The 18,825-nt window shown below is 34.0% G+C and overlaps 1 protein-coding gene across 1 annotated transcript in view; it reads left to right on the top strand.

Annotated features, from left to right (window-relative positions):
* The window catches only part of ADAD1 (adenosine deaminase domain containing 1), a 44,806-nt gene that overhangs the window by 15,383 nt on the left and 10,598 nt on the right, over window positions 1–18,825 (top strand). Inside the window, exons 6-10 of the mRNA XM_052654862.1 lie at window positions 6,615–6,738; window positions 8,361–8,531; window positions 9,492–9,721; window positions 13,104–13,341; window positions 17,463–17,595. Coding sequence (XP_052510822.1) covers window positions 6,615–6,738; window positions 8,361–8,531; window positions 9,492–9,721; window positions 13,104–13,341; window positions 17,463–17,595 — 896 coding nt within the window. The remainder of the gene's footprint in view (window positions 1–6,614; window positions 6,739–8,360; window positions 8,532–9,491; window positions 9,722–13,103; window positions 13,342–17,462; window positions 17,596–18,825) is intronic.

Raw genomic sequence — 18,825 nt, 5'->3', positions numbered from 1 at the left:
TTTATTGGAGCTTTTAGTCTATTTACATTTAAAGTAATTACTGATCGGTAAATACTTACTGACATTTTGTCACTTGTTTGCAGCTTATTTTTATAGTTCTCTTTTGTTCCTTTTTTCTCTTGCTCTCTTCTCTTGTGATTTGATGACCATCTGTAGTAGTTGAGTTTGAATTCCTTTCTCTTTTTTGTGTGCATCTCTATTATAGATTTTTGGTTTATGCCTACCATGAGGTTCATATATTACTATAACTATATATATATGAGTGATTATTTTAAGTTGATGATCTCAAACTGAGAAGGACTGGGTTATAGAAAGTCCACATAAATAGGAGGTGAAAAGAAAAATGAATGGTATTCTGTGTATAACGTTTCAAAGAAATCTCAAATGGGGTACAGCAAAAAATTATTCTGTTGCCTTTTTTCCTAAAAGGCAAAAATTTAGACAAAGTATAATGTAAAACATCTGCCTTTTAAATTGAGATATTACTGAAGTATTTTAAAACTTTGCTTCTTAAAAGACTCTCAAACTTTTTTTTAAACTTTTCATTTTGAACTGTAGTATAGCCAGTTTGACAATGTTGTGATAGTTTCAGGTAAACAATGAAGGGACTCAGCCGTGCATATACATGTATCCATTCTCCCCCAAGCCCCCTCCTGTCCAGGCTGCCATATAACATTGAGCAGAGTTCCATGTCCTATACAATAGGTCCTTGTTGGTTATCCATTTTAAATATAACGTGTACCTGACCATCCCCACCTCCCTAACTGTCCCTTCCCTTCAGCAACCATAGTTCGCTTTCTAAGTCTCTGAACCTCTCTCTGTTTTGTAAGTAAGTTCGTTTGTGGAAGACTCTCAAACTCTTATTTGAAAGTTATTTATCTTATTTGATATTTTTCCATATTTTTGGTCAATGGTTTTTCTAACTTTAAAATGGTAAAATAGAATTTTTCATTGAATTATAAGCCTAATTCACTCATTTAACCTAATCTCTTTTTATATTAGTACCTGGCATTTATTGGGTTGGCCAAAAAGTTCCTTTTGTTTTTAAGAGACAGATTTTTTTTACTTTCACCAAGAATGTTGATGATGTTGTTCAGTCACTAAGCAATGTCTGACTCTTTGTGACCCCATGGGCTGTAGCACACCAGGCTCCTCTGTTCTCCACTATCTCATGGAGTTTGCCCAGATTCATGTCAATTGAGTTGGTGATGCTGTCTAACCATATCAAACTCTGCCACCCCCTTCTCTACCTCCTCTCAGTTTTTCCCAGTACCAGAGTCTTTTGCAATAAGTCAACTCTTAGCATCAGGTGACCAGTGTATTAGAGCTTCAGGAACAGTCCTTCCAATGAATATCCAGGGTTGATTTCCTTTAGGATTGACTGGTTTGATCTCCTTGCAGTCTAAGGGACTCTGAAGAGTCTTCTCCAGCATCACAATTCAAAAGGATCAATTCTTTGGAGCTCAGCCTTCTTTATGGTCCAGCTCTCACAGCCATACATGACTACTGGGAAAACCATAGTTTTGACTATATGTACCTTTGTTGGCAACGTGATGTTTCTGCTTTGTAATACACTGTCTAGGTTTGTCATAGCTTTCCTTCCAAGGAAAGGTGTCTTTTAATTTTGTGGCTGCAGTCACCATCCACAGTAATTTTGGAGCCCAAGAAAATAAAATCTGTCACTGTTTCCACTTTTTCTCCATCTATTTGCCATGAAGGGATGGGACTGGATACTATGATCTTTGTTTTTTGAATGTTAAGTTTTAAGCCAGCTTTTCACTCTCCTCTTTCACTTTCATCAAGAGGCTCTTTAGTTGCTCTTTACTTTCTGCCATTACACTGGTAACATCTGCATATCTGAGGTTATTGATATTTCTCCCAGCAATCTTGATTCCAGCTTGCGAATCATCTAGCCTGGCAATCCACATAATGTACTCTGAATATAAGTTAAATAAACAGGGTGATAATATACAGCCTTGTTGTACTCCTTTCCCAACTTTGAACCACTCCATTGGTCCCATGAAACAAACCAGTCTGTTTTCCATGTCAAGTTCTGTTGCTTCTTGACCCACATACAGGTTTTTTTAGGAGACAGGTGTAAGGTGATTTGGTATTCCTTGGACATCGGACCCTGCCTGGGCTACAGTCCATGAGATAGCAAAAAGTCAGACGTAACTGAGAGACTAACACACAAGGTAGTCTGGTATTCACAGCTATTTAAGAATTACTCAGTTTGTTGTGATCAACAGTCAAAGGCTTTAGCATAGTCAATGAAGCAGAAGTAGATGATGTTCTAGAATTTGCTTGCTTGCTTTCTCCATGATCCAGTGAATTTTGGCAGTTTGGTCTCTGGCTCTGCTGCCTCTTTGAAACCCAGCTCGTACATCTGGAAGTTCTCGGTTTACACACTGCTAAAGCCTAGCTTGAAGGATTTTGAACAATAACCTTGCTAGCATATGAAATAACCACAATAGTATGGTAGTTTGAACATTCTTTGGCATTGCCCTTCTTTAGGATTGGAATGAAAACTGACCTTTTCCAGTGCTGTGGCCACTGCTGAGTTTTCCAAATTTGCTGACTTATTGAGTGCAGCATTTTAACAGCATCATCTTTTAGGATTTGAACTAGCTCAGTTGGAATTCTTTCACCTCCATTAGCTTTGTTTATAATAATGCTTCCTATGGCCCACTTGACTTCACAATCCAGGATATCTGGATCTAGGTAAGTGACCACATCATCATGGTTATCTGGATCACTAAGACCTTTTTTGTATAGTAGGTCTGTATATTCTTGCCACCTCTTCTTAATCTGTTTTAGGTCCTTACCATTTCTGTCATTTATCATGCCCATTCTTACATGAAATGTTCCCTTGCTATCTGCAGTTTTCTTGAAGAGATCTCTATATATAGTCTTTCCCATTCTATTGTTTTCCTGTTTCTTTCATTGTTTATGTAAGAAGGCCTTCTCTCTCCTTACTATTCTCTGAAACTTTACATTCAGTTGAGTTTGTCTTTCCCTTTCTCCCTTGCCTTTCATTTGTCTTCTTTCCTCAGCTGTTTATAAAGTCTCCTCAGACAACCACTTTGCCTTCTTGCATTTCTTTTGAGGATAGTTTTGGTGACTGTCTCCTGTACAGTGTTGTGAACCTTCATTCTGTAGTTCTTCAGGCATTCTATCTACCAGATCTGATCTCTTGAATCTATTCATCACCTCTACTGTATAATCATAAGGGATTTTATTTAGGTTGTACCTAAATGGCCTAGAGGTTTTCCCTAGTTTCTTCAGTGGAAGCCTAAATTTTGCATTAAGATGCTTATGATCTAAGCCACAGTCAGCTCTTGTTTTTACTGACTGTATAGAGCGTCTCATCTTTGGCTACAAACAATATAATCAATCTGATTTTGGTGTTGACCATCTGGTGATGTCCATGTGTAGAGTCATCTCTTGTGTTGTTGTTAGAGGGTGTTTGCTATAACCAGTACATTCTCTTGACACAGTTCGTCAGCCCTTGCCCTGCTTCATTTTGTTCTTCAAGGCCAAACTTGCCTGTTACTCCAGGTATTTCTTGACTTCCTGATTTACACTCTAGTCCCTTATCATGACCTCTTTTTTGGGTATTGGTTCTAGAAGGTGTTGTAGGTCTTCATAGAACTGGTCAGCTTCAGCTTCTTCAGCATCAGTGGTCAGGGCATAGACTTGGATTACTGTGATATTGAATGGTTTGCCTTGGAAACAAACCAAGATCATTCTGTCGTTTTTGAGCTTGCACCCAAGTACTGCATTTCAGACTCTTTTGTTGACTATGAGAACTGCTCTGTGTCTTCTAAGGGATTCTGTCCCATAGTAGTAGATATAATGGTCTTATGAATAAAGTTCTCCCATTCCTGTCCATTTTAGTTCACTGATTCTTAAGATGTCAGTGTTCAATCTTGCTGTCTCCTACTTGATCATGTCCAGTTTTCCTTGATTCATGGACATAACATTCCAGATTCCTATACAATATTGTTCTTGACAGCTTCAGACTTTACTTTCACCACCAGACACACAGCTGATCTGCTTTGGCCCACTTGCTTCATTCTTACTAGTTGTTCAGTTCCTCAGTCATGACCAACATTTTGCGACCCAATGAACTGTAGCATGCCAGGCTTCCATGTCCTTCACCATCTCCCAGACCTTGCTCAAACTCATGTTCATTGAGTCAGTGATGCCATCCAACCATCTCGCCCTCTGTCATCCCCTTCTCCTGCCTTCAGTCTTTCCCAGCATCAGGGTATTTTCCAGTGAGTCAGCTCTTCACATCAGGTGGCCAAAATATTGGAGCTTCAGCTTTAGCATCAGTCCTTCCAATTCAGGGTTGATTTCCTTTAGGGTTGACTGGTTTGATCTCCTTGCAGTCCAAGGGACTCTCAAGACTTCTCAAACATCACAGTTTGAAAGCATCAATTCTTTGACTCTCAGCCTTCTTTATAGTCCAACTCTCACATCCATACATGACTACTGGAAAAACCATAGCTTTGACTATACATTCCTTTGTCAGCAAAGTAATGTCTATGCTTTTTAATACACTGTCCAGGTTTTTGATAGCTTTGATCCAAGGAGTGAGCATCTTTTAATTTCATGGCTGTGAAATTAAAATCACTGCAGTGATTTTGGAGGCAAAGAAGATAAAAGTTTGTCACTGTTTTCATTGTTTCCCCATCTGTTTGCCATATGTGATGAAATTGGATGTCATGATCTTAATTTTTTGAATGTTGAGTTTTAACCCAGCTTTTTTTCTCTTCTCTTTCACCTTCATCAAGGAGCTCTTTAGCTCCTCTTCACTTTCTGCCATAAAGACAGTGTCATCTGCGTATCTGAGGTTATTAATGTTTTTCCCCACAGTCTTGATTCCAGCTTGTGCTTCATCCAGCCTGGCATTTCACATGATGCACTCTGCATATAAGTTAAGTAAGCAGGGTGACAACATACCTAGACATACTCCTTTCCCAATTTGGAACCAGTCTGTTGTTCCGTGTACTGTTCTACCTGTTGCTTCTTGACCTGCATACAGGTTTCTCAGGATTGCCCTTCACTCTTCCCCAGTAGCATATCTGACACCTTCCAACCTGTGGTTGGGGGCTCATTTTCCAGTGTCATATCTTTTTACCTTTTCATACTGTCAATGGGGTTCTCCTGACAAGAATACAAGAGTGAATTGCCATTTCTTTTTCCAATGGATCCTGTTTCTTCAGAACTCTTCACTATGACCCATCCGTTTTTTGGTGGCCCCTCATGGCATGGCTCATAGCTTCAGAGTTACGCAAGCCCCTTTGCCACAATAAGGCTGTTATCCATGAAGGGCACTAAGAACTTTATTGAGGAACCTATTCATCATTTTGCTATACTACCTTCAGCCATTTTTCAAGCAATTTTATAATTCCATCTTCCCAAAGTTTTTTTTTTCTTTTTGAGCAAAGAACTATTCCAGGTGCTATTTACAGTCTTCCAAGGAATTGAAATTGTTTCCATTAAGAGAATTGAAGTTGCAGTATCTTGTAAATACAGTGAGTGAATCAGAACTTCCCAGCCAAGCTGTAACAGTTTTTGCCTGGTCATCAAATAGACATGTGATCTAGCATTATCCTGGTGGAAGATAATGCATTTTTCTGTTTATTATTTCTGGATGCTTTTCATCTAGTGTTGCTTTCAGTTGGTTTAGTTCGGAGCAGTACTGTTGGAATTGTTTGGTTTTCTGGAAGGAACTCAGAATAGAGGAATCCCACCATGAAGACCGGCCTTTGGTGGGGTTGGTCATGGTTCACTTCACTTGCCCCATGATTTCTTCTACATTATTGTACGGTGTCCACTTTTCATTGCCCATCACAATTTGTTTTAAAAATGGAATGTTTTCATTATGTTTAAGTAGAGAATCACATGTAGAAATGCTGTCAGGAAGAGCATCTTAATTTATGCTGACCCAAACATTAGAATGATGACCATAACCAAGCTGGTACAAATGATTTTCAACACTAGATCTTGATATTTTGAATATTTTGGCTATTTCCCATGTGACATAATGTTGATTTTTCTCAGTTAATGTCTGATTTGATCACTGTCATCTTCAACTGGTCTACTTGACCATAGAGAATTGTCCAGCAAAAAATCTTTAGCATGAAACTTTGCAAACCACTTTTGACTTGCTCGATCAGCCACAGCACCTTCTCCATACATGGGAGAAATCATTTTTTACATTTCAGTTGCGTTTTTATCTTTCTTGAAACAATAAAACATAATATGCCAAACATGTTGCTGTTTTTCTTCCATCTTCAGTATTAAAGTGGCTACCCAAAGATTTACCAATTTGGATAAATTTTTTTTTAATGCATGCTGATAGGACAGGTGTCACAATACAATCTTAACAGTTGTCTCAAATGAAATTAAAGGCAACTAAGTACTGCTAGTGCCACCTTACAGGAAAAAAAAAAAAAAAACCCTTTTGGTCAATCCAGTAAATAGATGCTTAAATAACAGTTTGTTGAATATAAATATAAAAAGATGGTAAAGTAGAGGTGGAGATTGAACATAGTGAAGAAGGAGGTCAAAATAATCTGCTACTGTTAACCTTTTCTTTTCAGCTGGACAACACGAAGTTGTAGCTATAGGCACAGGTGAATACAATTACAGTCAGTGCATTAAGCCAAATGGAAGAGTGTTGCATGATACTCACGCTGTTGTTACAGCAAGGAGATCTCTCCTTAGGTAAGGTAACATACATTTAATGCCATCAAATATTAATGCTCTTATATTAATATTAGCCTAAAGAATCACATATATATGTTATTATTTACAAGTGGAGTGTTACTCATCACTGAGCCAAGGATATGGTATTGTCTTACCTAAGCTATCTTACATTTTCATGTCACTTTTAGAAACCTTATATTAACTGCACTGTTTAGTCTATGAATTTTAGTGTCTTCCATTATCACGACCTTATGAACTAAATTTTAAAAGCCATGCAACCTGTTTTTAAAGATAAAATATGTCTTCATTACTGATTAAAGTAATTTGAGAGTATAGCCTTAGATGTGGACCAAGTAGGCTTAGTAATACTTCACCCCTGAATTAGCCATACTATCCAAAGGCAGAAATCAATGAGTTTCCACTCATGAAGTCTCTACAGTCTAGCATATGGTAGAATATCAATAAAGTATTTTTTAGACTGGCAGATCTCAGAGAGAAGGGGGCTGAGGTAAGCATGCCTAGTTTCTTTTTCCAAATTTATCAGTCACTGCTCCCTATAAAAGGAACGAGTATCTGATAGTGGAGAAATAAACCAGGAATTTTACTCTTTGGAGTTTTTCTGTGAAAACACAAAAAGTGGGAAATAAGCATTATCTCTGGTAGTATTCAGCTTTTCTCTTACATCACTGAATTTACTTTGCAGAAAACCTTTCTTAATGGAATTTTTCAAACACAGGTGAGACTCAGATAATTAATACCTTCATTCAGTTATCAGCATACTGATTCCAGTATCTAATATTCATATCCAATTATTAGTGTATCCTGCTATATTAGGATTTTGTTCTTATTTAATTATGCGTTCTCACTTTTTGTTGGTGATATTTTCTTTAAATCTTAAAAAACATTTAGGCATACTCTCTTTTCTGAAAATCTTATGTATCTCTAATAATATGGAAAGAATCCTATAATCTTTAAAGGAAAGCTATTGGGAAGTCCATGAAAGTAATACAGCTCACTGAAAACTACCTCTTTTGTGTTGATTTCTTCCCATGCTTGGCACTGTCAGATATACTGATGATTAATTTTTATTACATATTTCTGATGATAGGGTTAAAATTATATTTTTTTGAGTAAGCAAAATAGTATTTGTCCCCTTGAGTTGTCTTTCAGGAAATCTGTTTCACTTCTAAATTCAGTTTATGGGTTTCATTATGTTATTCCTATACTCTTAAATTTTTGTCTTCAGAACCGCTAGGTAACAGGAACCATAATTGTTTGTCTATGTGTTTGGGGAAGAGAAAATAGAAATAATGCAGAAAATTGATACTCCTAGGAGGCTGGGAGCAGAGATGTCTTGAGAAAAAGGAGGAATCAATAGAGAAATGGGTCTTTTGCAAGAAATGATAGTTGAGTACTTTCGAGTGGAGTGGTAGTCGAGGAATGATGCTTTAAGGCAGGTCATAGTGTAAACTGGGCTATAGCTGAAGACTTCTCAAGGGACTTAAATCTTCATTAAGTAAGACAGATTATTTTATAATAAAACTTGATTTATAGGAACATTGCTCATGACATGAGTATAATGTTTAAGATACTTCATTTTTAAACATTCTTACTCAATAAAGCTCTATCTTTTACTTTAGGTACTTTTATAGACAACTTCTACTCTACTATAGCAAAAATCCTGCTATGATGGAAAAATCAATATTTTGTACAGAACCAGCTTCTGATCTACTCACCCTCAAGCAAAATATCAACATTTACCTCTATATGAACCAGTTGCCTAAAGGATCAGCCCAGATTAAGTCACAATTGTAAGTATATGGAAGCTGTTAAAAGCAGCTAGGATGACCACTTATACATTCTGAATCCGTATATCAAAAGAGCAAGTAAATTCAAATCCATCCATATTTTCCTTCCAGTCTTCAGAGGTTATTTGTAGGCTGCAAGAGACCACAAATTCATTCTCCCTCCCCTGTACTATCTTACCTATTACTATTACTTAAATAGTCCACATATTTCACCACTTTCTCTTATATGCTGTTGAAAATCTTCTACTCCTTTCTGGTTGTAAGACTTTTTTTATTAACTTTAGGAAGTATGGATTATGCACTCTTCACATACTAACACAGGAGTTAAGGAATGCAGTCTGTTCCTCTATAGTCAGAACTTCATTGTCTTGATGAATGGGTAGCATCAGTAGCATGATATTTGAACAACACAGACACAAAAAGAAAGTAAAATTTACTTTAAGTCTGACCATCTAGAGATAATCATGGTTTATAGTTTGTTTAAAAGCCTTCCAGTAACACCTTTGAAAACAAGGGTGACTGTTCTGTAGAAAAACATCAAGAAAAATAATTTTAGATTTTACTGTTTTTTATATTTTATTGGAAGTGAATCTTAAATATAAATTGTCAGTTTTCTTTTTTCATTCTTTAGTTTTGTCATTATTAACAATTTTCATTTGGAGAAAGGAAATAACTCAAAAATTATCACGGGGCAAAAATCAGATTTTTATTTGATTTTAAGGGACATAAAAAAATGGCAATAATATGAAATTTATCCTTGTGGGAGCTCTAACTATAGGGTTAATTTCCACTTGGTTTTAATCTTGTGAAACAAAGTCATTCCATCCTGGCTTGCTTTGGGTTTGCCTCTATTTCTGTTACTGAAATTAAGTGTAACTGGCAAGTTACAATTCTTAGGTATATGCAGATTTTACTTCATTGGCTTTGGTTTTTAAAGGAAGAAACTTTCTTTTCTTCCTCTAGGCGTCTTAATCCACATTCTATATCTGCATTTGAAGCCAATGAAGAACTAAGTCTCCATGTAGCTGTTGAAGGCAAAATTTATCTGACTGTCTACTGTCCTGCAGATGTTGTTAATAGAATAAGCAGTATGTCCTCAAGTGACAAGTTGACAAGATGGGAAGTGCTTGGTGTACAGGGAGCATTGCTCAGTCACTTTATACAGCCAGTTTATATCAATAGTATTCTTGTTGGTGAGTGAGATTTCAGTACCTCTTGGCCTCTTTTAATAAGTAATTATACTTTATTTATCAGTGTAAAATCAAATTTTGCATGCATGAAGCTTTTCTTAAAGTAAAATTCAAATCCACTGTTGTTGAGGTTTTCATTTCATGGTAACTTGTAATCACACTTAGTATAATATGACTTTTATCATCTTGTGAGAAGGCTAAGAATATTTTAAGTTGGGCAATTATATGTATTCTGGCTTGAACATATGCTTTTGTTTGCACAATATCCAATGTTTCCCTTTCTTTTGGAAGAAGGTGCTTTTTTGAACTTCTCAGGTAAGCTTATATTTAGTTATTTCTGAAACAAAAAATATTAAATGCCCATTTTGGTTCTTTGCTACTTTTATACTTTTAAAAAATATGTTTGATTATGAGTTGGATTCTTTTGGTTTGTGAAGTAAGTAGGAAGTAAATAGAATACAAAATAAATGACATGAACTGATAATTAACTTCTTCCTTTGGTATTTATATTTGAATGGGTTTTCAGGTATCATCTCCTCAACAGATATTTTGGACACTCAGTTTTGTAGTTTTCACAAAGCCCTGAGAGTTTCAAAGCTTTAGTCACCCTTGAGAATCAATTTAAATTCCACTACTTGACTCTTCTTTGTTTACTGTTAATTTTTGGTAATGATTGCTCACATAAAAACTTTAGCTCATCATATGAGTAATGTTTCGTTTTTAGAAGGTACTGTTTGTTTTATTCTTGTGAGTTTTTTTTATTGTTGTTCTGTGTATTTTATATCCATTTCTTTAAGAAGTTCTCTTATGGACTATTTCTTTGTAGTTCTATATATACACAAAATATTGTATTTTCTTGCCATTTTTGTTTGGCTTGACTTTATTAAATTATAAAAAGGAAATAATGATTATATAATTTTCTAATATTAAGCTTATTTTCATTATTTTGGAAACTTGTTTCACAATTCAAAAGGGTTTTCAGTGAAAAGTCAACTTCTATCCTAGTGCCACAGCTGCCGTTTTACCTCTGTGGCATCCATTGTTCCTAGTTTCTTGTTTCCTTTCCAAAGATGATTTCTGCTTATACATTTTTAAAATTTTACACCAGTGAGATAATACAGTTCACACTTTTCTGCATCCTACTCTTTTCATTTATTAATGTATCTTGGAAATTTTTCCCTATGAAGACTTTTTTCATTATTATTCATAACTCTCTTATGGTATTTTCTTTGTATAAATGTATTATAATTTATTTAACCAGTTGTGGGTTGATGGAACTTTAGATTGTTTCTGATCTTTTGTGGCTACCAAATGCTACAGTGAACCTTGACCTTTTTATGTTTGTCATTGACACAAAAGTAAAATATATGTAAATGTAAAATGAATTCCTAGAAATAGAATTGCAGGTCAGAAATATATGAATTTGCAGTTTTGAAAATTATTGCCAAGTTACTCTCCAAATTATATTCTCACTAGCAATATATGAGAGTGCCTCTTTGGAGTTACTTCTTATTTTCCAAATATATATTCTTATAGATGATTTATTTCTTAAACTGGATACCAGAATTATTCTTATGTTTTCTTTTAGTCAAAAAACTCTCAGACACTTCAAATTTTTCTCAGTCTTCTTTAAGAAAGCCTATTTTCTTGATAAATGTCTACAGAATGTCTAATAAATATCTATGCATTCTCTAGAGTCACAACTTTGAAATGCAAAGCTTTCTTTGACTTTTGTGAAGAAAGATATTTTACAGTTTGTTATTCGTATAACATAACTTCATAATATTTTAGTCTCTTAAAAGGATGGACTCAAATGGATTCTTTTGAAATTATGTACTGTTTAGTGGTTTGGACTGGGGCTTAACAATTAGATCTCATAATTTGACTACCAACTTGTACATGGGAATGGGAACACCAGGAAGCAATAAAAATACTATTAAGACTTTGTAAAATTACTCCTGATCTCTTTCTTTGCGTCTTTATGGGACATATCTAGAGTTAATTAATTGGTGATCAGTCTGAGAAAGCCGAAACAGATTTTAATGTTTGTTAAAAATGCAGATTTCTCAGCCTCTTAAGATCTCTACTCTCTCTCTGGGGGATAGCCCCAGGAATATACATTTTAAAAGGGCACCATCAGTGATTCTGATACAGATAACATGAATGGCTCATTGAGAAATACTTAACTGTACATTTAAAAGTGTGATATGTACAGTTAAATGAATCTTAAGAGTTTATTGAACTAGTAAAGCTTCTCATTTATTATACAAATTCTTTTTATGCCATTTCTGATCATCTAACTCTAGTTTAAAAGGATCCAATAATGTGGGATATAGGATTTAATGACAATCTGTTCCATTAATTGGGTGCTCCAAATGATTTTAAAAATTACTTTTTAGGATTGAAATTTGCTTCCCTTTCACTTTGAACTAAAAGACAGTACAGATTAAATCTTGATTATTTGATGATAATGACCTTGTCCCTTTTTCTCTTGTCTTATTAAATCTTTTGCAGTTCTTTATTTTGATTCTTAAAAACGTGTTATTTTATCAATAATAGATCAGTTACAGGTGAAAAGAGAATTATATATGAAGACTTCATTTTACTTTCAAAAAGTTTTCATAGACTAATTTCATACCTTAGATGTTCTCAGATACTCATTTTGTCTTTGTTAATAGTCTTTCTTTTTTAAGAAAAAAATCTTAAACTTGCTTTTTTAAAAGGCACTATTATTTTAATAGAAAATAAAAAGACAAGATGTTTTTTCCTTTATGTATTTTCCTACCTAGCCATCACTTGTGTTACATATGATTTGTTTTCTCCAGGTGTTCTGTAATATGTTGGTGATAGTGTCAAAATGTAATGCCTTAGACTAAATACAGTGTTTCAGTTCTGTAATAATGCTGTATTCTTTGATTTAGATGCTGTTTTTATTAATGCAGCTTCAGTTTCTATGGGCATACCTCAAAGATAATGTGGGTTCATTTCTAGGCCACCACAATAAAATGAATATCACAAGGGTGGGTTCAGTTCCAGACCACCACAATAAAGTGAATATCACAATAAAGTGAGTCACACGAATATTTTGGTTTCCCAGTGCATATAAAAGTTGTGTTTAGACTATCCTATCATCTGTTAAGTGTGCATTAGTATCATGTCTTTAAAAAAAGCAATGTATATACCTTAATTAAAAACTGCTTTATTGCTAAAAAAAGGCTAAACGTCATCTGACAACATGGGTTGCCAGACTTTCAATTTGTATCTCTGAAGTGCAGTAAAGCAAAGTGCAATAAAGTGAGGTATGCCTGCATTACATACTTCAGCAACTGTTTCTGTTGACTTGTATTTGTTTTGTTTGAGTATGTATTTTGTTTTTGCTTTCTAGGTGATGGAAATTGCAGTGATACCAGAGGCTTAGAAATTGCTATAAAGCAACGTGTTGATGATGCACTCACTTCCAAACTTCCAATGTTTTACTTGGTCAACAGACCTCATATTAGTTTAGTACCTTCTGCATATCCATTTCAAACAAACTTGGAATATAAATTCCTGAGTCTGAATTGGGCACAAGGGGACATTTCTTTGGAGATTGTGGATGGCCTAAGTGGAAAGATTACAGAAAGGTTAGCATTACTGATTTCTTCAAATATCACATATTACTTAAGCAAAAGAATGTATTTTAGTACAATTTATAAAAACTATTTTAACATTTTTGAATACAGGTTTTTGAATTTTGAATAATAATGATTATAATAGTTATTGGGTGTGTCTATGTTGCAGACATTATACTAATTTTAAAACTTTTTTTTTCCTGATAAGAAGACAGGCCTAGAGAGGTTATATAACTTATTGAAGTTACTTAGTAAGTGGTGGAACCAGCATTTGAAGTCAGTTTCCAGAACTGACTTTATTTCTCTAGTGATCATTATCATTAGAATTATATAATGTATTTGGTTTACAATTTTGGTTTTCCCACTGAATCTGAATATCTGAATTTAGGGCTCAGAAATCTGTATTTTTGACAACTTTACAAAATATTATTTATGTACACTTGAGTGTGAGAACTATGGTACAATCCTATACTGATTTCTTAGAAAAACCCTGTTATTCTTGGTTTTTTTTTTTTCTTTTTACAGATAAAGAGACTGAGATTCAAGCTAGGTTAAATATCTTTCTTAAAGTCACCCAACTATTAAGTTAAACAGCTAGGATTCTGATCTGAGTATTTTATTTCCAAAGGCTTTGTTCTTCTCCATAATACATTATGCCTCTTACATATACCCTTGTAATATCCCTAACATTGATTATCAAGTAAAACTAAAATCCTTCTTTTATGTGAACATACATTTATAATGGACTAATGAATAATGTTAAAAGTTTAAGTGCCTAAATTTGCTTTCTTTGTGAGAGACAGATTTAAATTAAGATCCCATACAAATGTTTCTTCAATCAAGTATGAACTATTGACTAGTTTAACTAGTATAAATTATACTGTTTATGCTTTGAATCAGCATGAAGAAGTGTATCTCTGTTAATAACATAAAAACAAAGCAGGTCTTCTATGAAAGACACTGAAAACAGTTTACTGAAAACATATTTTTAAACCAAAATTGAAATTAATATAAAATGAGCTTAACTCATTTTTTATAGCCAAATGCTTACTGCTGCTGCTGCAAACACAGAGAAAACAAATACGATCTAATTATTCAACCCCAAAGTAGTACATAAGGCAAAAAACACTTTAGCAATATAATCCACAAGGAAGAACAGTTCTGAGTAATTGTGCAACAAATAACATGACGTGTCAACATTCATAAAGTAGAAATTACAACGAGGATAAATAGAAATACACTATTAGTTAGTGGAGGCAATAATTCACCTCTTTCAGTTAGTGGTAGATTGAATAGACAGAATAATAAGAATATATCAATCTTAATAATGTAGATTTGATTAATTTCTTTAAAATTCTACACCATAAAAATATAAAATATACCTACTTTTCGGGAACCTACAGAACATTAACAAAAATTGACCATACGTTAGGCCACAAAGAAAGTCTCAAATTCTGAAAAGTACAAGTAATGTAGACAGTATTCTCTGATTGTGATGCAATAAAAGTATAAATCACGTAAAGTCAGAATACTTAGAAACTCCTTTCACTGGGCAAAAGAAGTTCTCTAACTTTTGACTCAAATAGGGAATATAAAATGAAACCATAGAATATTTAGAAAACAAGATGTTTCATGCATTGCATTTCAGAACTTTTAACTTATATAGCTAAAGCAAAGCTGAATGGAAAAGCCAGTTCTTTGGATGTTTATATCAACAAATAAGGAAAATAGAGTGAAAAAATTTATAATACTAGAAATGTAAAATAAAGAGAGAACAGATGAAGTTAGAAATGATCATAAAAACTGATTCTGTGCAGGGAAAAAAGCACTGTCTAATCTCATATAAAATAATGATAAAGGAGTTATCACAGAGAAAATTTAAAGAAATCATAGGAAACTTCTTTGATCACCATGCAAATATATTTGAAAATATGGGTGAAATGCATACATTTCGAGGAAAAGTTATTTCTAAAATTGGTACACAAGAGGAGAAAATCTTACATTATTTTCTTGAGAAAGCTACCAAGAAGATGCCCTACCTCTTTTTCAAAGAAAGCAACATTTTGAGGTGGTTCAGAGGAATGTTTTAAACCTTTAAATAGCAGAAACTTCCAATGCTATCTGAAAAGATGGAAAAGATTCAAATCCTTTTCTGAAGCATCATTGATCGTGTATGCATGCTCAGTCATATCTGCTTCTTTGTGACCCTATGAAGTGTAACCCACCAGGCTCCTATCCATGGTGTTTTTCAGGCAAGAATACTGGAGTGGGTTGCCATTTCCTTCTCCAGGGGATCTTATTGACCCAGGGATTGAACCACGTCTCCTGCATCTCTTGCATTGTCAGGCAGATTCTTTACCTCTGAGCCACCTGGGAAGCCCTATATCATTGTTTCTTAAGCTTGATAGAAGATTTCATGCCCACCCCCAAAAGTTATAGACCAAGCTCAATTTTATATCCAAGCAAAATTGCTAAGTAAAATAATAAGAAGCAGAACCTTAAAATAATATATTTTATGCATTATTAAGTGGCAGTTTTTCTAGAACTGAGGAAAATAACATAATAATACCAAATTAGAAACTTTTATTAATAAATTTGTTATATTAACTGATGTAGGGAAAAACACCAAATTTCATCTTTATAAATTCCACGAAGACATACAGTACAGCTCTACAACTATTCTTGACAAAAGATACCCAATAAGAAAGTAATAGATATTTTTGTTAAGAATAAAATATATCTCTTATTTGTCCAAATTGTCATTATTCATGATGAAATCTCAGAGTCATTTCTACTAGCGTCCAAAACAGGACATTATTGTTTACTGTTATTGTTGTTTAAGAGGTTGTTTAATGCATTTAACAAAAGAAAGGAAAGACACAAAATATTGGAAAGGAGGAGGTAAAATGACTGTTTCCATATGGTATCGTTTTATACCTGAAAAGTCCAAGAGAATCATCTGAAAAAACACCACCAGAAAAAGGTATCATGGTGGAAAATTAATATATAGAGATTAGTACATTTTGTTAACAAGAGTGTGTGTTAACTATTGCTGCATATACTATTGTTTTAGAGGCTTAAAACACCAACCACTTTTTACTGCTCCCAAATCCTTAGGTCAGCTGAGCTAGATTTGGTCAAGCTCTCCCATGTGTGTGGGGTCAGCTGTAGGTCAACTGTAAGGCAGCTTGGCTGATCTTAGAGGGACAGCTGGGCTCTCATCTTCTAGTGGACCAATCTCAGCAAGTTCATATGGTAGAGGAAGGAGTGCCAAGGCATAGAAACAAACTGCTTGCAGCCCAGGCTTGCAACTGGCACAGAGTATTTTATTGACCAAAACAAGTTACAAGGCCAGTCCAAATTCAAGGGGAGGAAGAATAAGCCGTAGTTGTTGATGAAAGAATCTGAAAAATTATAAAGAGCATGCAACAAGAATAAAGGATTTTGGCAGTTTTTGCAGTCTATCACAAAAACAACTAAAGAGAATATATAATGAAGGGAAAGAGTTACAGAAGCAAGAAAGCTATGATATGTGAACCTATTTTTATTAGAAACATAGAAAAATATATATTTACATGTGTACACATATGCACGTATATATATATGAAGGGTGATGAAGTGCATATATTTTACTTTTTAGGGAGTCAAATTGTACATTAAAATTATAATTTCATGAGTTTATATATACACACACATATATATATTTGTGTATATATGTATACACACCTGTGTAACCATTACCCCAGTCAAAATTCAGGATGCTTTCTTCATCTCAAAAAAGATTTCTATTCCCTCATCTAGTCAATCCCTGGTTCTACTTATCTTAATTTGGATCACTATCTTAATTTGGATCACTATAGATTAATTTTGCCTCAAACAGTAGAAATGTTCCAAATATCCATCTTTTGCTTTAATTCTTAATGTAATACTCTGATAACATACACTAATTTTATAAAAGAAATTAGCTTCAGAAAGCAGTTAAATATTCAGAATAATTTTATATAGAAAATTTCACTATCTTCTCTGTGCATAATTGAGATAAATATACATTTTGTATTGATTGTAATCCCTGTAAGTGCTAACATAAATCGTTAAATAATGATCAGTGATTGTTTCATTCTTTTCTACTTTAGTTCCCCATTTAAAAGTGGTGTGTCAATGGCAAGTCGGCTTTGTAAGGCTGCAATGTTAAGTCGATTTAACCTGCTTGCCAAAGAAGCTAAAAAAGAAGACATACTTGAAGCTAGTACATATCATGCAGCTAAGGTAAGTCTTTAAAAGAATGAAATTGATCATTGAAATAAAAATTTTAAGACAATAGTACTGTGGTAATTTGATGATGATACGTAGCAAAATAATGGTTAAATAATTCCTGATATTGCCATGTAGTGGTAAAATTAGATTTTAAATGGATATGTTGGAAATTGGATATGTGAATAAGTTTTACCACTTTTAGTAGCTTCTTCAGCATGGTATGTACCAACCTTGGCAATATTGCTAAAAACATGCTGGTCATACCCAGAGAAACAAAAAGGTAATAAAATCTCTTTTGTGTATGATATTAACTATGTTAACTATAGTATTTCAGTATTCTAAAATAATGCATTACTATATTTACGTAAATTACTTTGCTTATCTTCCTAAGTTGTGAAACACCTTTGAGTTTGTGATTTGGGCTTAAGTGATATATAGAGAGCCTTTTATATCTTTAAAAATATACTTTTTTAGTATTACAAACATAATGCATATTTGAGTAGAGAACTTGGAAATCTTTCTTAAATGCAGATGGGAAATATTAGCTTATAATCCTACCTATTATTCCAGTATAATACTCCTAATCTTATAAGCATGTTTCATTTTCTTGTCATGTATTTATATTTTTTGTGCATGTGTGCACTAAGTCACTTTGGTCATGTCCGACTTTTTGTGACCTCATGGACTATAACCCAACAGGCTCTGCTGTTCATGGGATTTCCCAGGCTAGAATACTCGAGTGGGTTGCCATTTCCTTCTCCAGACAATCTTCCCAACCCAGGGATTGAAGTCACATCTTCTGCTTGGCCAGCAGATTCTTTACCACTGAGCCACCTGGGAAGCCCTATGCTCATACTTGATGTGCTTTTTAGTTTTTTTATTCAGTATACTATGAACCGAGCCGTGTCATAGTATGAGATATCCATGTTTTCAAGTTGTGAAATACATATTGTTTTTTATCTAATTTCCTTTTCAATAACAATATAGTATTGTATGAAAGTCTTAATTTCATCTATATCTTAATGCTCAAACTGTATAATGCTCAAACCTGTAAAGCAATGAATACTAATGGTAGGTAGTTTGTATATAGACACATTTTTAAGTATAAAAGCTTACCCTAGACAATTTCTGACTTTGGCTGCATAAAGAGGTTTCAAGTCATCTCTATAAAAAAAACAAACAGAAATTATCTCTGTGATAAAATTGGACGAATTAGTTGGGATAAAAACCCTTTTCACAACT

The sequence above is a fragment of the Budorcas taxicolor genome, chromosome 17, assembly GCF_023091745.1.
Source record: "Budorcas taxicolor isolate Tak-1 chromosome 17, Takin1.1, whole genome shotgun sequence".
Lineage (NCBI taxonomy): Eukaryota > Metazoa > Chordata > Mammalia > Artiodactyla > Bovidae > Budorcas > Budorcas taxicolor.
The sequence above is the reverse complement of the archived record's forward strand: the minus strand, read 5'-3'. Positions and strand labels throughout refer to the sequence as shown.